General features: G+C 51.9%; 3 protein-coding genes across 7 annotated transcripts; all 3 read right to left on the bottom strand.

The window, feature by feature from the left end:
- Positions 1-18: 18 nt before the first annotated feature.
- On the bottom strand, positions 19-1,537 carry IQCC (IQ motif containing C). 2 transcript variants are annotated; one of them, XM_074217706.1, is made up of 4 exons: positions 1,316-1,537; positions 1,093-1,245; positions 759-1,001; positions 19-666 (listed from the first exon to the last, which is right to left on the bottom strand). In XM_074217706.1, the coding sequence occupies exons 1-4, from the start codon at positions 1,403-1,405 to the stop codon at positions 625-627; spliced, it is 528 nt and encodes a 175-aa protein (XP_074073807.1). In that variant the 5' UTR covers positions 1,406-1,537; the 3' UTR covers positions 19-624. The 2 variants fall into 2 exon arrangements, with proteins under 2 accessions (XP_074073807.1, XP_074073806.1); XM_074217705.1 differs by having other exon boundaries at positions 19-1,001.
- On the bottom strand, positions 1,534-5,776 carry CCDC28B (coiled-coil domain containing 28B). Of its 3 annotated transcripts, XM_074217703.1 has the most exons (6): positions 5,542-5,768; positions 3,715-3,922; positions 3,274-3,440; positions 2,695-2,882; positions 2,460-2,482; positions 1,534-1,837 (listed from the first exon to the last, which is right to left on the bottom strand). In XM_074217703.1, exons 1-6 carry the CDS (start codon positions 5,738-5,740, stop codon positions 1,783-1,785), a joined length of 840 nt encoding a protein of 279 aa, XP_074073804.1. In that variant the 5' UTR covers positions 5,741-5,768; the 3' UTR covers positions 1,534-1,782. The 3 variants fall into 3 exon arrangements, with proteins under 3 accessions (XP_074073804.1, XP_074073802.1, XP_074073805.1); XM_074217701.1 differs by lacking the exon at positions 1,534-1,837 and having other exon boundaries at positions 1,849-2,482; positions 5,542-5,776; XM_074217704.1 differs by lacking the exons at positions 1,534-1,837; positions 5,542-5,768 and adding an exon at positions 4,689-5,290 and having other exon boundaries at positions 1,849-2,482.
- Positions 5,777-8,691: 2,915 nt separating this feature from the next.
- On the bottom strand, positions 8,692-18,708 carry TXLNA (taxilin alpha). Of its 2 annotated transcripts, none has more exons than XM_074217694.1 (11): positions 18,623-18,708; positions 18,094-18,275; positions 17,228-17,566; positions 16,459-16,550; positions 15,247-15,417; positions 14,617-14,811; positions 13,674-13,793; positions 13,094-13,168; positions 12,908-13,000; positions 12,398-12,493; positions 8,692-12,209 (listed from the first exon to the last, which is right to left on the bottom strand). In XM_074217694.1, the coding sequence occupies exons 2-11, from the start codon at positions 18,242-18,244 to the stop codon at positions 11,883-11,885; spliced, it is 1,659 nt and encodes a 552-aa protein (XP_074073795.1). In that variant the 5' UTR covers positions 18,245-18,275; positions 18,623-18,708; the 3' UTR covers positions 8,692-11,882. The 2 variants fall into 2 exon arrangements, with proteins under 2 accessions (XP_074073795.1, XP_074073796.1); XM_074217695.1 differs by lacking the exon at positions 18,623-18,708 and adding an exon at positions 18,493-18,540.
- Between the last annotated feature and the right edge of the window lie 7,271 nt (positions 18,709-25,979).

Genomic DNA, 25,979 nt, shown 5'->3' with positions numbered 1-25,979 from the left:
TAGTTGTGTGGCCTTGGGCAAGCCACTCAACCCCATTACCTTGCAAAGAAGAGCCCTAAAAACAAAAAAAAATCTGTTTGACCTTTTCAACCTTGTTTGGCCTTGAAGTCCCTTTTCTCCCAGAGACCTCATTTTTTTTTCCCTTTCAAAGGAGATTGGTCTAGATAATCTTGAAGATCTCTTCCAGTTCTAAATCTAGGATAAAATGAGCTTTGGCTTGGGAACCCCCCCATCCCCAACAGACATGTACCCCACCGTGCCACTGACCGGCCCAGGCATTAGGAGAGCACCCTGTCCCAACAGAGGCGGGGCGGAGTCCAAAGACTCCTCACGGCTCACACAAACAAACGTCAGCCCAAAGTCTATAACAGGATTTTATTTGTCCTATAACCCGGTGTCCCAATTCTGTTTCCTATGACCAGAACTGCTCGTTCTGCAGGTCTGCCCGAAGGAAACGCTCCGAACCCGGGTCTCCGAGACGCCAGGCTTGGTGCCGGGAGACAGGACCACGGCCTAACGGGGAGACTCCGGGGTTCGGGGCTGCCCGCCGCCGGGCGGGGAGGCTCCCCGCAGCCCAGGGGTCGTCCGGCCGAGCCGCCTCCTGCCGGGCCCGGCGCTCCGCGGCTAATCCTCCGGGAGGTCCAGTGCTTGTCTGAACAGAAGATACTGTGGAAGGAGGCCCCGGGCGGTCAGGGCGGAGCCGGGTCTCTGCCCAAGGGGGTGAGCGAGGGGGCGCAGACGGGGGTTGGGGGCGGCACCTTCTTCCGGCTGACGATGGCCTGCTGCAGCCAGAGCATCTCCATGGCCAGGTGGCGCCTCAGTCTCTGCAGCCGCGCGGCGGCCCCTGTGCATGCCGGGACGGCGCTGGCCGCGTCACGTGGGCGCCCGCCGCCGCCGGGGGCGGGGCCTGCTTCCGCTTCCGCTTCCGCTCCCGCTCCCGCTCCGGGCCCCTTCCGGCCCCCGCCGCTCCGCGCGTCGCCCCCGTCCCCGCGGGCCCGTGTCTAGTGGACAAGCAGGCGGAGGCGGGGCCGCTCCCGACCCCCCGGCCCCCGCCCCCCGCCCCGGCCCCGCCCGCCGCCCGCGCCGACTCACCCGAGCGTCCGGGGAGAAGACGGGCCTGGGCAGCCAGCGGCCCTCCCAGCGCGGCCGCGCGGCCGCCGCGCCCTCCAGCTGCCGCACCACCTCCTCGTACTCGGCCCGCAAGTCCCGCAGCCGCCTCCGCGTCTGGCGGCCCCGCACGCAGGCCTGGCGGACAGGGACGTGGTCAAGGGGGCCCCGCCCGCAGCGGGCGCCCGGGGCCCGGGGCCCTGCCCACCTGCAGCCTGGTCACGCGCCGAACCAGCTCCGGGAGCTCCATGGCCTTCCCGGCGCGCACGGATCGCGTCATCGGCGCGCGCGTCTCCATGGAGACGGCCACGCCCGCGGCGGGGAGGCGCTAATGAAGACGCGGAGGCGGGCATCCGGGCACCCGAGGTTTAATGAGCTGCGGAGGCCCGGCCCGGCCCGGCCCGGGGGCACAGCGGGGCCCGGGGCCGGGGCCCGGGGCCGGCCTCCGGCACGGCCGGCTCAGAGCTTGGGGTCGCGTGAGGTATCCCCGAGCAGGGCCCGGCTCTGGGTCTTTGGGGGTCACACAGCACCGAGGGCCGCGGCCGGGTCAGAGTCAAGGTCACAGTCAGGGTCACGAGGGGGCCCGGGCTCCCCCTCATCCTCTGAGAGGGGCCAGCCGCCCCGCAGCCTTGCGGGGACACTGAGGCTGCTTCCAGGGCCCAGCCAAGGATGCACTCAGGCTGTGGGCGCCTCCTCCGGGTCTGTGTTCTCCGCCAGGTGCAGCTTCTGTCTGGAGGCCAGGAGTCAAGGCAAAGTGGCCTGGGCTGCCCACCCCCGGCCCGCATGCCCCTCTCCAGATAGCACTAGGGCCCGGCTGAGCCTGGCCAGAAGCCAAGGTTTGGCCAAGGGGGCTGGCGGTCCTCCGTTTATCAGATAAATGAGGGTGCGAGGGCCCAGATGTCCCTTCAGCTCTGGCCAGGGTGGGGATGATCCTCTTGACTTTCTACAAGCTCAGAGGGGCAGGTGGGTCTGGCAGTATTGGAAACCAAGTCTGCCAGCTAGAGCAAAGGGCAATCAATACTCTGTTTCCCCATGCCGCCTCTGACCCAAGCCAAAGGCCTGAAATTCTGGAACATTCTTATGATAATCAGGTTACACTCTGTCCCCACCAATCTCACTCACTACTTTTGCCTGATTAACATCTTTTGGGGGGAAAGATTCAAATCCAAGGGCAGATGAGTCAGAGGAGCTGGGTTAGAATCCTGGTTTTGATCCCGGGCAACCTTGGGCACTCCCAACATTCCTTCCAGCTCTAATCCAAAGAAACAGTTCAGTCCCTCCTGGGTCAAACCAGCCCAGAGCAGGAGGGGAAGAATCCTAACAAGCAAGGCCACCTCCACAAGGAAGGATACATAGAGTTGCTGAGGTCTTCCAGCTGCAAGAGGAGAGAGGAGTCAGAGGGGTGGACCTGAGCCCCAGGTCGTGGAGACACTAGTGGTCCCAGATCAAAGCAGAGGGTTTGGGGAAAGCCAGCCCCCACATCTCCAGGATCCTGGGCCAGACCTCAGCCCTGTGGGGTACCCACCAGCTCAGAGGGGTCATGAGATTCCCATTTCCAACCTTCCCACAGTCCCATTCTCAGCTCACATTGCTAAGCAGCTGGTCTAGGTTCCTATCAGCCACCGTTTTCTTCTGCTCCTGGGGTAGCCCTTCGGCCTCAGTCTCGTCCTCATCCTCTTCCTCCTCCCCACACACATCCAGGCTGAAGTGTAGCCGAGCCAGCTTCTCCTGCATCTCCCGAACGTGCTCCAGCTGCTCAAAGGAACATTCCTTCCCTGCCCAGTCAAGGAGCCCAGTGCCAATCAGAGCCTGGCCCACTGAAGGAGGGTGACTATCACCACACCACCCTGGGAGCTCAAAGCTCATCCCACAAGGCCAGCCTTATTAGATTCTGCCACAGGGGGCCCAGTGGCTCATCCCTGGCTCTACCACAGATCTCAAACTGGTAGGGAAGAGAGAGTCTCAGCCTTAAAACCCTAGCAATGAAGTAGCTGTGCCTGGGCACTGATCTGGAATATAAATATGGAGGATTAATCCCTACTTTCAAGGATTTTATGTTCTAATCCTAATTCCTGGACTAAACTGAATCCCTGAACCCCAGACTGGACCAACAAGAGCCCTCCATACACACCCCACTTCCTCCCACAACCCCCCTTACAATCCTACCAAAGGCCTGGAGCCGGCCAGAGTGGAAGTCGTTGAGGAGGTTGAGCAGTCCTCCCTCCATCTCATAGACTCCAGTCACCTCCGTCAGGAAGGAGTGCTGCAAGGGTGTGCCTGCTGGGGCACCCCCTCCTCCAGCTATCACTGGGCGGCACTTCTCCTTGGTCACCCTGGACAGGTTGGAGGAGCCACTGGTGGGGGGGGGGGGTTCCCCTTCATCCCTCCAGGCTACAGACCTGCTAGCTCAAAGATGTCTCCCTCCCTCCTGAGTCCTAAGAGGCCCAGCTCCACCATGCTTCCTCCTGTGACACACAATCTTACAGTCTATACTATGGGAACAATCGTCCCTGATGCTTCCCCCTCAGCTGTCCTGGGAAGAGGGAAGGAAGCCGGCCCGATGCTCATGCTAGAGCCGAACCCAGAGAAGCCTGCAGACCATCTTACCTCTTGAACTTGGTCCGCTGCTTTGGGGATGGGAGGTGAGGGAGGCCCAAGGAGAAGGAGGCACTTCGGCTGGTGGGGACTGGGACCCTGCGCAAAGCACTGGCGGGGGGTGCAGGCTGCGACAAGCAGGGTTTGGGGCTTCTCCTCTTCTTCTTGTCGTCCATTTTGGTGTGTATCCTAAGGGAGCAGGGTCTTGGGGGGGGTAAACCTGGGGAAGAGAGAGACTGGTGGGCTTCAGTTGTGATCGGCTGTTCCAAGGACATGGACCCAACATAGATGAGTCACTTGGTCCCAGAGGAGTGAATGAGGAGCAATGGGTTGGAGGTAGATTTTATCTGGATACAAGAAAAAACTTACGAACCATTAGAGCTGACCAAAAGTAGAATGGGCTACCCCAAGATGGAGTGAGTTCCCCATCACTGGACACCTCAAAGCTGAGGAGATTCCCATTCAAGTTTATGTTGCATTAGATGTCTTCTGAAACCAGTCCTGGAACTGGTTCTTTGAGAAGTCAACTGGCTTGGAAGGCTAAGATTCCACAAAAATCCTAGAGGAGGTCGGTCCTCCAGAGCTGGCTCATCTCCCACCCTCACCTTGAATCCAGAATGAATTAGGTGAGTCCTAGTCCAACCCTTATTGGGCTGAGGACCAGAGACAGATGGAGAGAGGCATTCCCTAGTCACTAAGGCATAGCATTTCTGACCCAGATAGTCGAGGTGTTGCAGAGCCTGTCAAATGCCTTTGCAACTTTCTACATTCTCCTCTTCTCCATGTGGTGACCAGCCTGGCCTACTGGCCTTTAGACCACCCCCTTCTCCTTTTTGCCATTTCCAATGGCTTCATGTATATCACTGTTTGGTGCCAGGCAAGGCTAATAGTAGTAGGGTCCTTGGCACTGTCTGTTCCTATCATCGCCTTGGAGTTGAGTCCAGACACAAGTATGCCTCCTCCCTAAAAGCCCTTTCCAGACTTACTGGAAGTGGGCAGAAGCAGAGGCCCGTATGTTCACTAACAGCAGCATGAGGTGGTGGCGATCAGCTATGAGGGACCAGCTCATCCCAGCTGCAGACAGTTCTACTTGTGCCATCCACAGCCTGAGGAGGAACCGTGGAGGTTCAATGCAGAACAAAGCTCATCTTCGGTTTTTAAAGGCTGTCTTTGTATTGTTTCTGATTGGATTTGATGCTTTGGGGGGTGGGGGTGTAAAACTCAAAAGCTTGCAAAACTGGTCGTTGGAAGCTGCTGTTGCATGGAGTTGGAAAAATAAGAAAAAAGCCTCACGCAGCAGCGGGGTCCCTTCCTCTGCAGCTTGCTCCCGGCCCTTCGCCTGCCCTGGCATGGGTGGCTCCAGGCCGACTCGGGCCCATCCTCTGCCTCCCACTGGTAACTGGGCTCAAGGGAGGCCGCTGCCCGCTGGGGCTCTGTGGGGAGGGACGGCCCGCGGGGCCGAGGGAGCCCTGGGCCCCCGATGCTGATTCGGGGTGCTCGCTGGTGAGCTGGCTGCTAAAGCCCTGGGGACCCCAGCCCTGAGGACCCCAGCCCCCGGGACCCCGGCCCTGCTCTCTCAGCCTCAAAGCAGGGAGGAGAGGCGGGCTCCAGCCCCGGGGCAGACCGAGGCCGGGCCGGGCCGGGCCCCGGGGCCGAAGGGGCCTGGGTCCCCGAGCCGCGCCTCCCGGGCCCCGCGGGCTCCGTCCGGCGGGGCGGGCTCGGGGGCCTCTGTCCCCGCGGGGCGCCCCGGGGCCCGTGTCGGGGTCCGGCCGGCAGCCTCGGCCCGGGCGCTCCAGAACCGGACGCGGCGCCCCCCCCCCAGGCCGAAGCAAGACTGACCTGGCCGGGCGGCGGCCGAGCGCTCCGGAGGCGGGGCCGGCCTGGTGCCCCCGCGGGGTGCGCGCGCCATGCGTGCGGGTGTCGGTGTGTGTGCGCGTGTGTACTGTATGTGCGTGTGCGCGTGTGTACTGTGTGTGTGTGTGTGAGAGAGAGAGTATGTGCGTGTGTCGGTGTATGGGGGGCTGGGAGCGATTTGCATTTAAAGGGGACGCCGCCTCTCCGCTCGGAGCGGGCCGGGCTTCCCACCCCCAGACCAGCGCGCCCCTTTAAGGAGGCGCCGGCGCGCTCCGAGGGGGGGCGGGGCGCGCGCCATCGTCCGGTCCCCGAGGGGCGTTTCCCAGAAGCCACCGGGGCTCGGCCCCGCCCCCAGGCTGGGCCCTGCTTTCATCGCCGTCACCCGCCTCTTTCAGAAGTCACCGGCCCTGGAGTCAGGAGGACCTGAGTTCGAATCCGACCTCAGACACTTAGTCATTGCCTGGCCGCGTGGCCTTGGGCAAGCCTTGCAAAAACCTAAAAAAAAAAGTCAGGGAGATCTAAGTTAAGTGACTGGTCCAGGGTCATTCAACCAGTGCATGGATGAGGATAGATTTGAACCCAGGTCTTCTGGTATCAGAGGTCCATCAATTGGGGAATGGCTGAACTAATTGTGCCATATGTACATTATGGAACACTATTGTTCTGTTAGAAACCAAGACGAATGGGAATTCAGAGAAGCCTGGAGGGATTTGTATGAACTGATGCTGAGTGAGATGAGCAGAGGCAGAAGAAGATTGCACACCACCAACAGCAACACAGGGGATGATTATCAATCTTAATGGACCTTCTCATTCCATCAGTGCAACAATCAGAGACAATTTGGGGGGCATCTGTGATGGAGAATACCATCTGTATTCAGAGAAAGAATTGTGGAGTTTGAACAAAGACCAAAAACTATTACCTTTAATTTTTAAAAAAAGTTATTATGTAATCTTGCTCTTATTTTTTTTCCTTAAGGATATGATTTCTTTCTCAACACATTCAACTTCGATCAATGTATAGCATGGAAACAACATGAAGATTAACAGGCTACCTTCTGGGGGGAGGGAAGGGAGATTAGGGAAAAATTGTAAAATTCTAAAATAAATAAAAAAAAATTTTAAAAGGTATTTTGATGAGAAGGGATATATCTAATAACCCATTTCCAAACATATTTGATGCACTCTTACCTATCTGATTTTTCTATTAGGTACTAGAGTTAGTTACTGAGAAACTTTGTGACTTGCTGGGTCAGAACAGTATTTGAATCCAGATCTTTCTTTATGCACCAACTAGCCCGTAGGACCTTTGTGCCAGGAAGAAGGGTTGTCTGCTAGAGAAACCCAAGATGAGTAAAAGCAAGGAGTTACAGGAGAGAGGCTTTTCTCTGGTTTCCAGTCCTTCTCATGCATTCTCAGGCAGCCAGATGGCATAGTGAGTAGAGTGCTGGCCCTGAAGTCAGGAGGATCTGAGTTCAAATCCAGCTGTGTGATCTTGGGCAAGTCACTTAACCCTGATGGCCTCACACCCAATGTCATCTCCAGTAATCCTGATTCCTATCTGGTCACTGGTCCCAGATGGCTCAGGAGGAGAAAATGAGTCTGTGGACTCAGCACCTCCTCCCACCCCCACCCCCCACTCAAATCCAATTCAAGTCCACTTCATGGTATCACTTTCCTGATGATATGGTTTTCTTTGAGAACAAAAGAGAACATCATCACATATGGGGCACAAGAAATGATGGTGAGTCTGGATTCAGTCCATCCATAATAACTTTTATGCCCCCTTCCACATACAGCCATCAATTAACAAATCAACATAAATGTCTACTAGGTGACAAGGCTCATCGTGCCTCAGTTGAATACTGTAATGGATTTAGAAATAGGAAGATGAGTCTTTTCAGTTTAGAGGGTGAGGCACTGATCAATGAAGGTTTCACTGAGGAAATGGCATCTGAAAAGCAGGCACATTGATAGAGTAAAATAGAGAGAAGAAGAGTCCATTCTAGTCAAAGGAACTCTGGCAGAGCCAAAGATACCTACCAGGCAGGAGAACAAATAGCTGTTTACCTGGAAGGTTATACTTGTTCGGCAATAAGATTAAATAGATGGTAGCCTTTGGGTGCTGAGGTATGATTTTTCTTTTACTCAGTTGGTGATGGGGAGTTATTGAAGATTTTGATAGAGGAGCTAGTCGATCAGAGCTAGACACGGGCAACAATTCAGGAAGTACCTGGAGGCAGTGTGGGGTAGTGGCAGGAAGCCAAGGTTGGAACATTGGCTTGGCTACACGATAACTAGATGACCTTTTTGCATAGGTTCCCTCTTCTGTTAAAAAGCGGTTCTTAAGTGGAAAATGGAGATAAACACTCCAAGTCCTTCAGTAGAAACACTGTCCATAGGGAAGGTGGCTTGGGGTTAGATCTTACTTCTTTTCCTTTAGGGCCTGAAATGGGATCTCACAGTCCACTAACCTGATCCTCTGTTGGGAGGCCTGATCTGTCCCTCCTGCTCCCCCTACCCCCCGAGAGGACATGGGATATGTCCAAGAGCAGCAAGCCAAGAGCTAAGTTTCTGCCAACCAAAGCCCTGCCCTGCTGGGAGTTGAAGCTTTCTACCACCAGAGTAAAAAGCCAGGACTCTGATGCCCTGGGAACCAGCTCTGTGCTGATTTAAAGTATCCCAGGAGAGGAGCTGTGAAGGAAATCTAGCCCCCATCCCTTGGCCGGGTGCACAAGCTGAGCTGGGGCTAAGGGAAGGGCAGAGGTCACAGCGGGCAGCGTGGGGCCTTATCTGCCACTCAAAGTTATTCAGAACAGCCTGCCCTTCTCTGCAATCTTCCCACCAATGTTTGTCCTCACAGTTACCCTTCCTGTTCTGTAAGAAACAGGTCACAATTTGGACTTACTGCTAGGCCCCGTGCTTTCTAATCCCCTACGCACCCTCCCCCAAGCAGAGGAGGCTCAAGCAGGGCCTCCTGGGCCTCGGGACAGAGCCTGCCAGCCCTCTTCACCAGTCTCAGGAAGGACTGTGTAGACCACGCTCCAAGAGGGAGAAGCTCCGGGCCGGGCAGGCACCGTTTGCCACAGACCACAATGTTCAGACATTCCAGGAGTCTAAACAGGAAGGCCCAAAATAATTCAGAAAAGCAGGGCCCTCGTACTGGCATTTCACAACGGCTGGGCCTCGGTGGCCGTCAAGTGATTCTTGCAGGATTTCTTTCCAGGTCCCTTTCTGCGTCCCCTCCCCAACGTGGACACATCCGCTACGTTCATGCCCTTGTGTCTCTGCACTGGCCCCCTAGGACCAAGAACATCCTTCCTGTCCTTTGCCCTGGAAGAGTAGAAAAGTCCAATTCAAAAGCAGTGTGTTGCAGAGGCTTGCCCTCAGAGCGCTAGCTGCTCTCTGGCCACCTCTAGCTTCGTCTCTTCTACCATGTGTTAGAGAAGTCCCACCGAGGAAGAGTGGGCCGTGCACAGCCCTGAACATGCCAGCACTTGGGGAGGCGGCTGAGGGAGAAAAAGATGGGGTTGGCAATTACCTAGCCGGCCCCTGAATCAATCAAGGCTCTAGATGACAGGAGACAGGATCAAATTAAGGCAACAGACTATTTAATGTGGTTAAAAATACATCAAAATCGCCCCCCACCCCCGTCTGTTGTGAAAAGGAAAAAGACAGCTGCTAGCACACAGCTTCCAAGCCTCGTGGGATCAGGCTGCCTGGAGGCCTCGACAGACAGGACGCTGACCCCCTTTATTCTCCCCCCAAACCCTGTCTATCCTGCTGTGCCACGGGCAAACTTGGCCCACGGAGAATCAACTCCACAATGCCGACACATACGATCACGAGCCCTGCGACTGTGGCCCGAGGGGCTGGATATGTTCTTGGGACAAGGGTCATACACCAAAGCAGAGGAGTGTACATGGGCTGAATCCCCGAAACAAGTCACCAGCTCCAGAGCTCTCCGGGGGGCAAGGCTGAGGAGGCCAAGCACGCAGGTCCTTTTGGACTACCTCACCCTCTGGGACCCACCCAGGCTCCCTGTGCAACCCAGCCCTCACCTGCCCAGGGCAAAGCATCCACTCTAAGAGAGCCGTCAGCAATAGATGTGAATTCTGAGATTTGGTCATCAGTGGGAGAAAGGCTAAGGAAAACGGGCCAAGGAGGGAAAGGGAGGGAGCCCCAATGTGGCGGTGGCTGCGGCTGCTGCCTGGGTGAGCTAGCCCAGCACTAACTGAAGCCTTCAGTTTACTGGGTGTGGAACCAAGGAGTCCCAGCCCAGGCCCAGATGGAGCATCTCATTTCCCAGCAAAGGGCCCCACCTCCAGGGCTGGAGCTGCTTCTGTAGCCCCAGGCAGGTGGCAGCTGAGAGGTAGCTGAAGTGAGTCGGGCAATGCGCGCCATCCACACCCTCGATTCAGAGAAGCCTAAACTCATGGAGCTGCTCAGCCTGCAGAGGCAGCTGAGCCAGCACTCACCGAGAGGCGAAGGGTGGAGGAAGAAGGGACACCTTGGAAGACTGAAAGAAACAAAGGGACAGGAGCAACACCGACTCCTCTGTTCTACTCCAGAGGTGGAAAAATGCTAGTTTGGAATGCAAAGGAAACCCCAGTGCTGGCTGGGGCCTAGAAAAGGTCCCTGGCAGGGCTAAGACAGCCATCCACACCTCATCCCAGTCTCAGTTCCTGAGGCCCCGACAACTGCCCCGCTCCCTCACCTTCACCACTGGTCTCTGCCAGGGGCTTCTCTGGAGAACTCTCTTCCCAATCCAGAGCCTCCCAAAAGACAGAAGTCAAAGAGAACAAGGGAAGGAGAAGACTGTGATGCCAGAGAACAAGGTCTGTGACAACATGATTGAGGATTAGCCTGTCAACAGGACATAGCAGTACTGACTCAGTGATAAGGGAAGAGGCCTAGGATCAGAGAGGGATGGGGTGGGGGAACAACGCAAGAGACCAAGGTGCTCAAAGCCAGCTCCCTTGGTCTATTTGCAGTTCCTTTGGTCCCACTGAGGCAAAAGGTTGAATTGGAGAAGTCACAGAGGCATCCTGGCGTGGGAGCCAGGGCTTGTCTTGTCCTAAGGAATCTCTTCAAACCTCAAGTTTTCCTGTGCCAGGGAAGGCATGACAGGTAGTGTCTCAAGGGTGCAGCCCAGACAAAAACAGCAAAGAATAAACACCCTGTTGTCAGGCTCTTTAGATGAGAGAGGACTCTCAGGACTATAGATTTCTGGCCCTTTTCATAGCCTCTACCAATCTGGGAGAAATCTTGGGCCTCATCTGCAGCCTGAGCCTGTTAGTGCACAACATCCTTAGGGCAACAGGTTCTGGGACCCCTGCTCAGTCAAGGAAGGCTTAGCATCCCAGGTAGCAGTAGGAGATTCACAAGATGTTTCATCCAAGGAATCCCACAGAAATGGGCAGGAGGAGGTGGGGATGGCTGGGGTCCTGGGGCTGAGCTATGGAACAAGAGGCAGCCCGCAGGGTCCTACAGCACCCATCCTGGGCAACTCTAAAGGAAAGCATTAACCTCTCTCCATGAAGAACATGCAGCCACTGCACCAACTCAGCTTGAAGCCTGAAGCTGGGACAGGGAAGAGAGGGATTGCAGGTAAAAGGATAAAGGAGACAAGACTATTGCTAATAGTCCTCCTACCTCATCAATTCCTCAACAATAACATACTGCAAAATCCCCCCCAAACTCAACAAACCCAAACCACCTTCTGACAACCCTTTGGATGATCTCTTCAATCCACTTGTGCTGGAGGGAGAGGCAACTGTGAATCATAAGGCTAACCGGGATGCATTGTCTAGCTGGGGCAGGACTGGAAAGCACAAGAGGCTCCCATTGGGTGGGTCTTGACAGCAACGGGCTCCCAGGGCTGGGGGGAGAGCCGAGTCAGCAAAAGCCCGATCCTCTCACCCAAAAGCCAAGAGACCACGTGTGCACCAGGACACCAGTGAAGCTCCAGTCATGAGGCTAGGAGGGAAGGAGGGAGGCAGAGAGAAGCAGCTAGGGGAGCCCTCCTATCTGGGAGCAGCCCCAGGCCCAGCCCCTCCAAAGCATTGATTAGTCACATCTCCCCCCATGCCCAAGCACGGGAAAGCGAGCACTTGTTTTATACATGTATGTATATAAAAGCATGGGGCCCAGCACACACTTTTATATGCCATATATATATAAAAATCATTTTCAAGAACCTATATCGCAAAGTGTCAAATGCCAATGATGGGCCCCAGCCCTTCCCTAGCAGCCATTAAGCTGAAAGGTGACATAACAACTGGGCCTGTAACAGTCACTAGCCCCCTCCTGGCATCCCTGGGGTCTCTAGTCAGCACAAGGGGTGGCTTCCTCAGTCTCCATCTGGCCTGAAACACTCGTGCTCAGTTCGAGGCCCTGGGGGGCAGCCTCTGTGAGACCCAGAGCTGGAGGGACCTCAGGGCTCAGACCCTCAGCCAGTGGCTCGGTGCCACCGTCCCTGCGGGGGCCTCGGGGGGCCTCGGGGGTGTCTGCTTCTCCAGGCGGAGGCTGGGCACTCAGGTCCTGCACCTTCTTGTTCAGGTCATTTCGCTCGCTTTGCAGGGCCCGGCATAGTTTCTCGAGCCTCTGGATCTTCACTTGCAGGCCTTCCAGCTCCTTGTCTCGAAGAGTTTTCTGGGGGGGGGGGGGAAGGGCGGGAGAGGAGAAGGGAGGGCCTAGTCAGGGCTCACTGCCCAGGCCCTGAAGGCAAATCCAGAGCCTGCTCCTCCAAAGTCCTGAGAAAGCAGCTTCTCCCTACCTCTGCCCCACCCCCTCCACACCACCTCTCCTACAGGCTCCTCCCTACACACACACACACACACCTCCTCGGCCATCTCCAGCAGCGCCTTATTGCTGCTCTCCCACCGGGATCGGTACATGGTGGTCTCTTTCTCCAGTTTTTTGATCTTTTTGGTCATCTGTCATGTAAGGAATAAAAGAGAACTGTTACCATATCTATGGGAGCTGGAGAAATGGGGGACACCTGGGACTCAGAGCAATGCCCTCAACACCAAGAGAGGAGCGGGGCTACACCCCTAACCACAGGATGGGCACACAAGAGGCCTGGAGTCTCTCTCCAATGCAGCTCAGAGAGCTTTGTCCTCAGAACTGCTTCATCTTATTGGGAAGAATTGCAGAATATCTACCATAACACCAAGGTAAAAAAGGAAAAGCAAGAGGAGTGGAGTGACCCAGCTGGGCCAAGCCCTCCTCAACAGCCCTAGGGTCAAGGACAGACACCCAGCCAGGAGCTGGGGCCTGTCCAGAGGAACAGAGCTAATGAGTAATTGGAGAGCCCCCATGGCCTTTCCAGGCAGGGCCAGGACCAGTACCTTTTCCATTTCCTGCTTAAAGGTAGTGAACACCTCACTACTCTTGGACAGAGTATTCTGGAACTCCTCGAATTTTTCGGTGTACAGTGCAAGCTGTGGACACAAGAGCATGGCATCAGATCCCTCCATCTGCCTGCCCACCGCCCAGTGCCCAGTGCTGGGGACACCGCCTGCCTCAGGCCTCACCTGCTGCTTCAGATGGGCCTCCTGCTGTTTCATCAGCTCGCACACTCGCTGGGACTCCACTGCTTCCTTCAGCAGCTGTTATAGAGACAAGTAAAAGAGGCCACCTCCAGTCAGAGCTTTGCTGCCAGCAAGGGCAGCAGCTCTCTGGACTGGGTGCTGTGCGTACCCTGGCCAAGACCTTACAGAGACAACACCAAGCTCATTTGTGAGGCTCACCCTCAAGTTTTACATCTGAGAAGGTGGTGGAATCAAAACCTGTCCCCGTAACCCTCCAAACAGCATTGCTGACCAACCCCTGGCCCCCTTCCTCTCTCCTCTCTTTATCACAGTCGGGTGCCTAACCTTAACACCAGAGGGCAGACTGGGTCCGAACCATCCCTGGCTGCCCTCTGCTGAACTCTGGGACTTGCACAATGTACATTTAATCCAGATTTGGTGATTTTAAAGTTCTTAACCTTCATGCTCCTTGGCTTGAGAGGAGACCCAAGGCCAATGCAACAACCACCTCCAGCCCAGTAGCTGCCTCAGGGGAGCCCTAGCTGGCTGGTTTTCAGGGGGCTCCTCTGAGAATGACACTTACAAAGTCTTTTTCTCGCTGGTGCCTATCCTCAGCCTCCTTCAGCATCTCCTGGGCCTGCAAGAGTTTAGCATCCACCAACTGCTGCTGCAGGTCCTTGTGTTTGAAGACCTTGTCAATGTGCTGCCAAGAGAAGCCCAGGATGTGAGGGGACTAGGCCTAGTCAGTGCCCAGATGGGGCCAAAGGGCCTGCTTGGTCCTGGAGCAGAGGGAGGTTTATGGCTGGCCTGGGAAGAAGCTGTCCAGTCCCTCAAGGTCAGTGCTCTTCCCTTGGCGGCCTCTCTTCAGAGTTCCTTCCCAGGGTTGTTGTTGTTTTGGTTTTTTTTAATTTTATTTAAGGCAACAGGGTCAGTCACAGAGTTAGGCAATTAATACATGTCTGAGCCTAGATTTGAACTCAGATACTCCTGACTCCAGGGTTGGTGTTCTATGCACTGGCCCCCCCATTCCCAGGCTTAATCACACTAAAAATTATCTTGAGATAAGAACTCCAAACCAGGATACCTGGGTTCTAATCCTGCTTCTGTTACTGACTGGCCGGTGTGATGTAGAACAGATCACATAACCTCTCTGAGCTTGTCTGTAAAATGGGGAAAATGATACTTGGAGCTCCCCAGCCCCTAGCAGTGAGGCTCCCTGGGACCTGGGTAAAGTCTTCAAGCTATAAGTAACATTCCACTGCCATCTAATTGTCAGGAAGTTGTGGGTGGGGAGGCTCCCACAGCCAGAAACAGCAATCTGTGCCCTGCCAGCCAAGTGACTCCCCCACCTCATCCCTCAGGCATCTAGAGGCTCCTCACCCAGGTCTCCACCTCCATGAGAAGCCCGAGGCCAGGCTCCCAATTGGTTTCCAGGGTTGCCACCCTCTTGTCCCTCTCCCAGATGTCTGGCTGGTCAGGTTCAGGCCCTCTTGCCCAGAGACCAGGGCCCTGCACAGTACCCTCACCTCTTCCCTCAGCTCATACTGCTCGATGAGCTTCTTCAGCCGCTCAGCAAGCTCCATATTTTCCTGGCGCAGCTTTGAGTTGCGCTCGTTGTGCTGTTCCATCTGCAACTGGATGTCGTTCAGGGTCACCTGGAAGTGGGAGGTCACCTCCTTCCTCTTTTCCTCTTCCTCTCGTGCTCGCTGGACACCTTCTTCCTACAGTGAAGAAGGGAGGACACAAGTAAGGGGCTCAGAAGATTTCCAGGCTCCTTGTGGGTGAGGCCTGGGAACCTCCAAATGCTCTCTCCTTCCTAGAGGGTTCCCCTTTGCCTTCCAGCAGAGGTAATGCAGGAAGAGCAGGAATTCTGCAATGGACAAATGGCCTACGGGTAAGAAGGTGTAATTCAAAGGTTGAGTGAAGCAGATTTTGAGCTGGAAAAGCCCCCAGATTGTATAAAGAAAACTCCCTGTAAAGGAATCACCTCATCCCTAGCGACAAGGTTGTATTGCAGCTTTCTATTTGTCCTCTCCAAGTCCTAACAACCAGCCCAAACCTGCCCATTTCTCCTAATCCTGTCCTTCAGTGCCTGAACGTGCTCTGACCATGGGGACTATCAAGTCACAGCCAGGACACTGGACCCCAGGGGTCACCTTGAGGGTTCGGTTATGCCTCTGAAGCTCCCGGCACAGGCTTTCCAGTTTGCTGCGGGCCAGGACGGCCCGGCTGTGCTCGCTCCTCAGGTGGTCCTTTTCCTGCACCAGCTGACTCTGTTTCTTCTGCAGGACTTTCATCTGCTTCTGTGAATTTCGGTGTTCCTCCAGCTGTAAGAAGTAGGGGGGAGGGGGGGCTTGGGGCATGAAAGCAGTAGGCGATGGGAATCCTTTAGGGTGAGGGGGCCTGCCTGGCCTTGATCCTGCATGGACCACCAGGGATCAAAGCAGTCAGACAACCATCTTTTAATCCTTCTCCCCCCCCACCCCCACTCCCTCAATCCAATCTTTCCACTTCCTGCCTTACTCCACTCCCTCGTTCACTTACAAGTTGGGGGATATTGGTTAAGTCCCTGAACTTCTCGGAACATCAGTTTGTCATCTGTAAAACGGGGCAAACACTTACACAGTCCCTGCCTTTGGGAGGAAGAGTGCTTAGAGCTCTGTGAGGAAAGAAGAACTGGGGACTTAGAACAAGGCTGCCACATGTAAGACGGGAGTCACTGAGGAGGCCCCTCCTCAAGGCAGCTTTCATCCCAGTCAGGGCACCCCCATCCCCCCAAATGAAGAAGCAGGAAATGACCCCCAGCCTTCCCTATTTCAGAGGAATCAGAGAGGCTGAGGATAGGCATTTCACATATTCAGTTCCAGATCCTGTTGGGAGAAGGCACAGAGTGTCATGTCCTCAGAAGCCAGGCCCTTCTGGGCTGTAGGACCTTGACTGCATTACTGAACCCTCTGAGCCTGCCTCCTCAGTTCCTGATGAGCACATCCCTCCTTCAAGATCCGAGGCTAGGTGCACAAGAACTGAAGCCAAATGGCCCACGTTAACAGACAAGCTTCTCCAGTCATTTCTGATGGGGCCCCATTCATGCTAGAGGGTTGTCACATCCCCCAAAGTAGGGAGATAACTCCTGACTCTATTCGGTGGTTAATCCTTCTAGAAAGGTTGCAGACCCTTTCTCTCTCTCTCTCTCTCTCTCTCTCAGAGATCCAGGGAACATAGCTAGGGGAGTCCCCCCATCACCTGGTTTAGTCCCTAGGCTGGGATGTCTGGTCACCTGTACTTCCTCCACAGGGTCAGGTTCATGCCAACTCTGAGGTCACCCAGATTCCACAACCCTGAAGGAGGGAGAAGGACCCAGAACTAACCAGCTCAGCATATTTCTTGCACAGTGCAGCCAACTTCTCTTCCGGGGTGCTAAGGGTGTTCAGTGTCTGCATCAGCAAAGTGATCTCCTTCCCTGGAAAGGCACAGGGATGAAGAGTGAGCCTTCCTCATACATATGCCTCCAAACATCAGGGGAGCCTAAGAATGATTCTTGACTCGGATCCCCACACTCCTAACTGCCCAACCCTCAGTTCAGACCCAAGGTTTGCCACAGAGATGTAGGGGGTAGATAATGGGGGCAGCTCAGGCCTTCCTATTCCTCTTTCTAGGCAGCAGACTGAGCAATATTCCCTCAGAGACCCAGTATATTTCCAGCAAACTCAGTGGTTTGCTTTCCTAGGATTTGTAGATTCTTCTTCTTTAAAGAGAAAACAAGTGGCAGGAAAGGAAAAGATGGACAAAGAAAAATTCCCAGTAGTCATCTGGAGTCTGTACCCCAGGATCTAATATGACTTAAGAATCTCTGGATCAAGCAGGTCACAAATGACATTCACTCCAAATTCTCTCTGTTAACTGATTTGCCCAGGAACTCCACAATCTCTCTCATCTTTTGAAACCAAATCAGTCAAACAGACATTTGTTGTTATGTTTGATGCCCAGGTTACAAAGGTTGAGAAGGGACAAAGTCTCTGCCCCCAGGAATTAAGGTGGGGTGGAGGAGATCTAACAGTTCTGCAGAGAAGGGCATTAGCACAAATAATGGGTCAAAACCCCCTCAGATCCATGAGGGAGAGTTCCCCCTTTTCTTACCCAGGCCTTTGGCCTTCTTCTTTTCCTGGGTCCGCTTCTGGTCGCGGTCCCCGCTCTCATCGTTTGCCCGAATCTCTTCCACACCCGGCTCTCCCTTGGTGATTTCCTTCACTCCGTTGACTACAGGGGTGCCTGGTTCTGGTTCTCCGTTCCGTGCAGAATAATTTCTGTTCTTCTCCACCTCCTCTGGCTCTGGGTGTTCATTCTGACCCCCTTCATCATTCGGTCCTTCCTGACTGCTATCGACACAGTAGGTATTCAGTATGTCTTCCAGCTGCCGGCTCAGCTCCTCTGAGACATCGCAGACGGATCCCGACTGAGAATTCTTGGCTTGCCCCCCTGCCAGGGAAAGAGCAGAAAGTGAACCACAATTGCTCCACTCGAGGCTGGTAAAATGACTATTTTCCTGTTTTAATAGAGGGAACCACTGAAGCTGCCTAGGAACTGAAAACAGCGCTGACTTTCGGATTTCAAGCTCCCTCTTCTCTCTGGTCCACTACGCTGTCCGGCTTACTGGCCGGCACGCTCGGGCTTGAGAAAAACCTGGCCATCCGCTGTCCTATTCTCCCGACGGGCACCGGGCAGGGCACACCCGGGCCGCGTCCTCAGCCCAGCCGCCTCTCCGCTTACTGGCGGCCTCCCGGCTTGGGCTTTCCCTGGAGGGCAGCGAGGAAGCCCACCCGACAGGCACCAGGCAGGGCACACCCGGGCCGCGTCCGACGGGCACCGGGCAGGGCACACCCGGGCCGCGTCCTCAGCCCAGCCGCCTCTCCGCTTACTGGCGGCCTCCCGGCTTGGGCTTTCCCTGGAGGGCAGCCAGGAAGCCCACCCGAGCGGCCCCTCCCACCGGAGGCCCCGGCACCTACCCTCGCCGGGCTCCGGGGCCTGGCCGGCCGGCCTCGGGCTCCGGGGCTCGGGGGCCTCGTCGGGCTTGGCGGCCTGCGAGGCCCGGCCCTTGGCCTTGGCGGGGCTGGCCGGCAGCTTCGGGGCGGCGCCCTCCTTGTCCCGGTTCTTCATGCTGGCTCCGGACGCTCGAGCGCGGCCCCACCTTTCGGGGACAAAACCGGCCTTCAGGGCCCGGCCCGGCCTCTCGCGCGCAGCCCGGACTGGCTCAGGCCCGCCTCCCGGGGCGGGGGGGAGGGGCGCCGCGTCCCACGTGGGCCCCGCCCCGCGCAGCCTCGCGCCCCTCGGGAGGCGGCGCGCACGCGCGCTGGAGCCCTCCTTCCCGGCTTCCCCCCAGCGGAGGCCCCCTCCTCGCCCCGTACCGCGCGCCCCTCCCGGGCCCGTGAGTCCCGCCCGCTGCCCGCTCTCTTCTCCCGCCGCCGCCTCAGCCGGCCGCTCTCCGGCCTCCGCCGCCTCCCTGCCCCTCCCCCAAAGGAGATGGCGTAGGAATACCGGCTCAGGCCTCACACCGGAAACGCCGCGCAACGACTGCCGGGGGATGTCCGCCCCCTCCCCCAGAGCCAGCCAATCAGAAGCCAGAGACTTCGCGAGGCCCGCCGGGAAGGGCGAGGGAAGCTGGCGACGAATGAAGTAGGCGGAAGAAGGGACAGATACTACATGTCCCATCAGGCTCCGCGCGAGGATTGAGCACCAATCCCAGCACGCAGCGGGGCTAAGGCCTTTGGCTTTCTTTGTGGGAGGGGGCCCTAGAGTCCACTTGAAACCGGTCCAGCTGCGAGCTAGATGCTGAAACGCAAAACTGAGATACTTGTTTCCCTCCAGGGGCTTGCATTTTTGTTTAGGTTTTTGCAAGGCAATGGGGTTAAGTGTCTTGCCCAAGGCCACACAGCTGGGTGATTATTGTCTGAGATCAAATTCAAACTCCTGACTCCAGGGCCGGTGCTCTATCCACTGTGCCACCTGACCGCTCAGGGGGCTTGCATTCTTTTTTTTTTTTTTTTTTTAGGTTTTTGCAAGGCAACCCGGCTTAAGTGGCTTGCCAGCTAGGTAATTATTACGTGTCTGAGACTGGATTTGAACCCAGGTCCTCCTGACTCCAGGGCCGGTGCTTTATCCACTACGCCACCTAGCCGCCCAGGGGGCTTGCATTCTAATGGAAGAGAAAACATCCGAAGGTTGTAACACATAGGCTTCACTTATGCATCTAGAGTATGCACATATTTTTATTTAAAAAAAAGACAAAAAATTATTTTTGAAAAGAAAACATTAAAACCCATCAACACTTGCTGATTCCACAGCTATGCTTATCCTATTTTTAACTGTCAATTTGGAAAGTAGACAGCATTTATTAAGCGCCTATTGTGTACCATGTGTACTATGCTAAGACTTTAGAGATATTTCAGCAGATCCTTAGATCATGACCCTGGGACATGGGTGCTGTTGTTATCATCCTCATTTTACAATTTAGGAAACTGAGGCTAAGTATTTACCCAGGGTCCAACAGCTAAGTACCTGAGACCAGATTTGAACTCAAATTCTCCTGACTCCACCCTTCAACCATATGGCTCCCAATGATAACAAAAATGGAACCCTCCCTGCCCTCAGGCACTTCCTTCCTAAAGGGGAGATAGCACATACGAGTAATCCTGTAGGTTTCACACACATAAATATATATGGCATAAGTGGCAGCTAGGTGGCACAGTGGAGTCAGGAGGACCTGAATTCAAATCTACCCTCAGGCACTTTAAAATTACCTAGCTGTGTGATCTTTTTTTGTTTGGACTTTTTTTTTCTTTTTTTAATTTATTTTTATTAAAGATATTATTTGAGTTTTACAATTTCCCCCCCAATCTTGCTTCCCTCCCCACCCCCCACAGAAAGCACTCTGTCAGTTTTTACTTTGTTTCCATGTTGTACCTTGATCCAAATTGGGTGTGATGAGAGAAAAATCATATCCTTAAAGAAGAGAAGAGTAGTCTAAGAGGTAACAAGATTAGACAATAAGATATCTGGTTTTCCTCAATTAAAGGGAATAGTCCTTGCACTTTGTTCAAACTCCCCAGCTCCTTATCTGGATACAGGTGGCACTCTCCTTTGCAGACAGCCCAAAATTGTCCCTGGTTGTTGCACTGATGGAATGAGCGAGTCCTTCAAGGTTGAACATCACTCCCATGTGGCTGTTAGGGTGTACAGTGTTTTTCTGGTTCTGCTCATCTCACTCAGCATCAGTTCATGCAAATCCCTCCAGGCTTCCCTGAAATCCCGTCCCTCCTGGTTTCTAATAGAACAATAGTGTTCCATGACATACTTACACCACAGTTTGCTAAGCCATTCCCCAATTGAAGGACATTTACTGGATTTCCAATTCTTTGCCACCACAAACAGGGCCCTAGCTGTGTGATCTTGGGCAAGTCACTTAACTTGCCAAAAACAACAAAAATATATATGTCTATATGGCATATATGCTCTAGGAAATCAAGGTGAGGGAAAGGCTTTAGCAATAGCAATAAGGGGATCAGGAATAACTTCGGGTAGGTCAATCCTAGGCAAATAAGGGCAAAGGTATGGAGACCTATTTCACATATAAGGTTATTAGGGCTGGACGTGGCAACTAGGTGTCAAAATGGATAGAGCACCAGCCCTGGAGTCCATAGGACTTGAATTCAAATGTGACCTCAGACACTTGCAACCTATTAGCTCTGTGTCTGGGCAAATCACTCAACTTTGATTGCCTCATCTTCAGTCACCTGATTCACATCTGGTCCCTGGATCCAGGTGGCCCCAGAGGAGAAAGTGAGGCTAGAGACTTAGCATAGAGTATCCCCTCATTCAAATCCAATTCACTTGTTTGTCATTACATCACCTTCCTGATGCCATGGTCTTCTTTGAGAACAGAATGCTATTTGGGACTAATCTGTATGAAACCCTCAAGGTAAGAATAGGACCGGTTATAAACATCAGATCTTTAATCCTAGAGGCAATAAGAGTCACAGGAGATTGAGTAGAGAGAGGGGTGATGTGGGCAGACCCATAATTTGGATGAATCATTTTGACTGTTGAATGGGAAGATGGAGTAGAAAGAAGGTTGAGGTAGGGAGAACAAGCAGGCTGATAAATAAGAGAAGGGGAGAGTTGAGAGGTGTCATGTAGATAAGCTATAATGAGATTTGGCAAAGGATTGGATATATGGGAGGGGGGGAATGAAGAATTGAGGACACCAAGATTAGTATCTGAAAGACTGATGAAGCTGACAGTAATGGAGAAGTCTAGATAAAGGGGAGAGTTTGAGGCTCATGGATTCAATTTTATACCTATTGGGTTTGACTTGCCTTTGGGATGTCTAGTTTGAAATGCCTAATAGGCAATTTCTGATGTGAAACTGCTGCAGAAAAGAGATATGTGATTTTGGGATTTAACTGCATAGGGATAATAACTGATGAGAGGCTGATGAGGTTACTAAAAAAAAAAAGTATGGTGAGAAAAGAGAAGGGGGCTCACAAGTCAATCATAAGAAATTAGCTAAAGTTATTTAGGAGTAGTTAAATAGGTTGGTGGGACTTCAGGGAGAGAGCAGCACCATGAAAAGCCAGAGAAAGGAGATTTAAGGAGGAGAGGATGGTCAACAATATCATGAGGCAGAGACATCAGGAAGGATGATTAAGAAGTAATTAGATTTGAAATTTTTGGAGAGAGTAGTTTCATTTGGATGATTAGTTTGGAAGCCATATTGAAGGTGTTAAAAGAATGGAGTCAACAATTGTAGATGGCTAATTTTATTTTAAAGTGCATTTTGATAACTTTTGTTTTTAAATTACCTACATTTTTAAATTAAAATATTTTTCAGGTAGCAAAAATCTGTCTTCCCTTGCTTTCATCCTCTCCCCCAATTAAGAATGAAAGAGAAACAAAACCTGTTACTAAAATGTATAATTAAGCTAAGCAAATTTCTGCATTGGCAATATCTAAAAGCAAAATCATTTCTCTGTCTCTCAAACACTGACCTTTTTGTAAGCTTTTGAATTCCACATTTTTTCCACTCCCCATCTCCCTCCCCTAGGCAGTGAATAATCTGACATAGGTTGTACATGTTCAATCTCTCTCTCATTCTCCACCCCGAATCTCTCATAAATGGTAGCCTGTTTCACTATTTTTCCTCTGAAATCATGGTGGGTCATTATTCTAACTAGAGTATCTAAATCTTATAAAATTATCTTTACAATATTGTTATTGTAGAAGTTGTTTTCCTGGTTCTGTTCACTTTACTCTTTATCAGTTCATACAAATCTCAGGCTTTTCTGAAATCATCCCCTTCATTTTTTTACCACATGATGTAATAGTCAACTATTACATTCATAGACCATAACTTGTTCAGCTATTCTTCAGGTTCTAATTCTTTGACACTCCAAGAAAAATAAATATTTTTGCACATCCTTAGGGTTTATTTTGTTTGGTATTAATCCCTCCCCTAATTCATATATTATTTTGTTGGAGTACAGAAATAGGAGACTGTTGTCAAATCAACATCTTATTAACCATTTGCTGCATACAAGTCCCTGTGCTAGGTGATGAGGATAGAAAGGTGAAAACTATCACTTCTCTCAGAGCTAACAATATAATCCATTTTAAATTTAATACTATATGGTATAATATGTTGGTCTAAATCTAATTTTCACCAGGCTGATTTCCAGTTCTCCCAGCCAGTCTTGTTAAATAAGGTGGGAGTTTATTGAACATTGAATAGTTGAGTGAGTTTTCAGTGCAATAAGCATTACTATGTGTTTGTCAGACACCATACCAAACACTTTACAAATATTATCCGATTTTATCACCACAAAACTCATCAGGGTAGATGTTATTCTCTTCTTACAACTGAGAAAAAAGAAAAAGAGCTTAAAAGAGACAGACAGACATTGTGCCCAAGGTCACACTGCTAGTATATCTAGATTTGAATTCAGTTCTTCTTGACTCCATGCTCAATGCTCTATCCAATAAGCAGCCTAGCTGCTTTTATGGTTAACCCTTCTATCTCCTCCCCATGGGAACTAAGACTTCCAACCACTGCAACCATGTGCTCTGATTGGGTATATCCACACTTTCTCATATGGTCTTAGATACAGGATACCATTTCTCATCATCTTTAAGCCATACCTTAAGAATGTTTCCTCTCCCTTCCCCTTCCACTTTTAAATTCTGACTCCCCTCTGTCTTGTCTCCCTCTAATCTCTTGACCAACCAACAAGTATTTATTAGGAGTTATTAACTTAACATGGCAGAAATAAAATAGATAATAAACAGAGCAGCTGGATGGCACAGCAGGGAAAGCACCAGCCCTGAAGTCAGGAGAATCTTAATTCAAATCTGATCTCAGACACTTGTCACTTACAGCTGTGTGACCTTGAGCAAGTCACTCAACTCTGCCTCAAGTCCAGGTGGCTCTCCTCTCTCTAGAGGAGAAAGTGGGACTGGTGGGACAGTACCCCACCCCCAATCAATTCCAATTCATTTGCATGTCAAGGTATCACTTCCCAGTCATGGTCTTCTTCAGAAACAAAGGACAAACATCATTTAGTGCTATGCATTTTTCTCTGTGTTCACCAAAGTACTTAAATCTATAAGACATGGTGCTGCTGACTTCAAAGACCTGTGATTTCATTGTGTGGGTATCCCAAGTTCCTTCAGCAAAAGGCTCTGTTTCTCCTAGTTGTAAGTGGTATCTATCCCCCCACCCCCACTTTTGTATTTTCTTATTTATGGACATCTGTCTTATATGCCTCTGTGGTTGGATGCCAGCTCTCGAGAGCAGGGGCTTTATCACTGGTATTGGTAGCCTCATTGCTTAGCAAAAGCAAGGAACAGAAAATTAGTCTGGATATATGGAACTCCCAAGTGAATAAATGCCCTCTACCAATACAGGTCAATATCTGTTCTGTAAATTGTAGTCACAGAATTGCCTAGAGAGTACCAAGAGGTCAAGAAACTTGTCCAAGGTCACACTGGTCTTGAACTGAGGTATTTGAACTGAGGTATTCTGAGGCCAGTTCCCACTGCTCCCCTTTCCTGAAATAACACCCCTCATCTGGACCTCTCAGAATCTTATCTTCTTTGAAAACTCAACCTAAACGTTACCCCTTTTATGAAATCTTCCTAAGCTGGGGAAGAGTGAGGAAGACTTAAATTTTTTTTTGCAAGGCAATGGGGTTAAGTGACTTGCCCAAGGCCACACAACTAGGTAATTATTGTCTGAGACCGAATTTGAACTCTGGTCCTCCTCACCCCAGGGCTGGTGCTCTATCCACTCTGCCACCCCTATGGGGAAGACTTGAAGATGGGAGGGAGAATGTGAGGGAGCAACCTCAAGGAGTCCAGGGAAGGCTGGTTTGTAGAAGGCACAAGGGGGAGTAAAATGTGTCAAGAGACTTTTTATAAGGCCTTATATTTTTTAGGAAAATCACCTTGGCAGCTTTGTGGATGGGACAGAAAGGAAAGAGATTTGAGGCAGGAAAAAAAGACTAATTAGAAACTAATAAGGCAAAAGATAATAAAGAATGTTAAGGGCTTAAATGAGTGGTGTCTCTGAGTGGGAAGGATACATATCTGAAGAGATGCAAAGGTAAAAATGGTCCCACAGATGTAAATGTATTAATACAATAAATGTGAATATATCCTTTTTTTTTTTTTGCATTAGTAGAGTGAGATCAAGAAAACCATCCCAAGATTTTTGTGCCTAAATTGTCCCATTCAGGGCTGTCAGGTTTCTACTAGAGTGGTGATCCTGCACTAAATATTGTGTAATGTAGGCAATAGGAATCAACTAACAAAGGATTAATCCATCTGGGTCAGGAGCATGAGGGATGTAGAGGGAGAGGAATAAACCCAGGATCATAAGATTTGGAGCTGGATCTCCAGGCATCATCTAACCAACCTACTATATAGATGACAAAACAGAAGAGAGGACATGCTCAGTGAGGTACAACTATTAACAGAACTAGAATGTAGATTCAGATTCTGTCTTCCCAAATTACAGATATCTTCCCACAACATCATGCTGTTGTATGATTACCATGGTCTCTTGCCAGTTCTCAAACATTCCTAGCTTGTGAGAGAGGAGTTCCTAGTCTAGCCCCATGCTCATTTTTAGGGGAAGAAATGGAAACTGGTAGGGAGGGAAGTGGAAGTGACTTGCCAAAGATGACACAGTGATGGAGCTGTGACCTGAAGCTAGGCATCTGTTTGAGACCACAGCAAAGCTCCCTTCAGGCTCAGAAATCATCCCCTGCCCTTCCCCAGTTGCAGAGATGTCTTATCTTGAGGCCAGTATTTCGACTCCACACTTCAATCTTATACTTCAAGGGAGTGAGAAAGGTAGAAATTTTTTTATGTTAGTTGGAGTCAAGGAGAAAAGAGCAAGTTGGAAGGATCCTTGGAGATTGTCTAGTGCAATTTTTTTTTTTTTAAAGTTTTTGCTAGGCAATGGGGTTAAGTGACTTGTCCAAGGCCATGCAGCTAGGTAATTATTAAGTGTCTGAGGCTGAATTTGAACTCAGGTACTCCTGACCCCAGGACCAGTGCTCTATCCACTGCACCACCTAGCTGGCCCTGTCTAGTGCAATTCTTAGAGGCCCAGTAGGGACAGACAGCTGAGTTACTGAATGTCACACAGTATGTGATAAAGTTAGCTGATCTCTTAACTGCAAGCCAGGGGTCTTGCCACATCACTGGAATCTCATCAGCTTCTAGAATGGAATAAATTGAATACATTTTCATTCTTTCTAGAAGTTTCAACCCTAGAGTTGTAGAGAGGGGCAAATAGAGCTTTGCCACAGGGCATTAAGATTTCAAGAACGCAAAA

The sequence above is a fragment of the Macrotis lagotis genome, chromosome 1 (genome assembly GCF_037893015.1).
Source record: "Macrotis lagotis isolate mMagLag1 chromosome 1, bilby.v1.9.chrom.fasta, whole genome shotgun sequence".
Taxonomy (NCBI): domain Eukaryota; kingdom Metazoa; phylum Chordata; class Mammalia; order Peramelemorphia; family Peramelidae; genus Macrotis; species Macrotis lagotis.
This window is presented reverse-complemented; position numbering and strand designations above follow the sequence as displayed.

Coding starts and splice junctions, on each gene's coding strand:
- IQCC (XM_074217705.1), bottom strand. CDS start 1,405: ATGGAGACGCGCGCGCCGATGACGCGATCCGTGCGCGCCGGGAAGGCC. Junction 1,246..1,315: donor GGCGCGTGACCAGGCTGCAG/GTGGGCAGGGCC, acceptor CCTGTCCGCCAG/GCCTGCGTGCGGGGCCGCCA. Junction 1,002..1,092: donor TCTTCTCCCCGGACGCTCGG/GTGAGTCGGCGC, acceptor CTTGTCCACTAG/ACACGGGCCCGCGGGGACGG.
- CCDC28B (XM_074217701.1), bottom strand. CDS start 5,740: ATGCAAATCGCTCCCAGCCCCCCATACACCGACACACGCACATACTCT. Junction 3,441..3,714: donor CAGCGGACCAAGTTCAAGAG/GTAAGATGGTCT, acceptor CAACCTGTCCAG/GGTGACCAAGGAGAAGTGCC. Junction 2,483..2,694: donor TAGACCAGCTGCTTAGCAAT/GTGAGCTGAGAA, acceptor CTCCTCTTGCAG/CTGGAAGACCTCAGCAACTC.
- TXLNA (XM_074217694.1), bottom strand. CDS start 18,244: ATGAAGAACCGGGACAAGGAGGGCGCCGCCCCGAAGCTGCCGGCCAGC. Junction 15,418..16,458: donor GCAAGAAATATGCTGAGCTG/GTTAGTTCTGGG, acceptor TACTTCTTACAG/CTGGAGGAACACCGAAATTC. Junction 13,001..13,093: donor AGGCCCATCTGAAGCAGCAG/GTGAGGCCTGAG, acceptor TTGTGTCCACAG/CTTGCACTGTACACCGAAAA.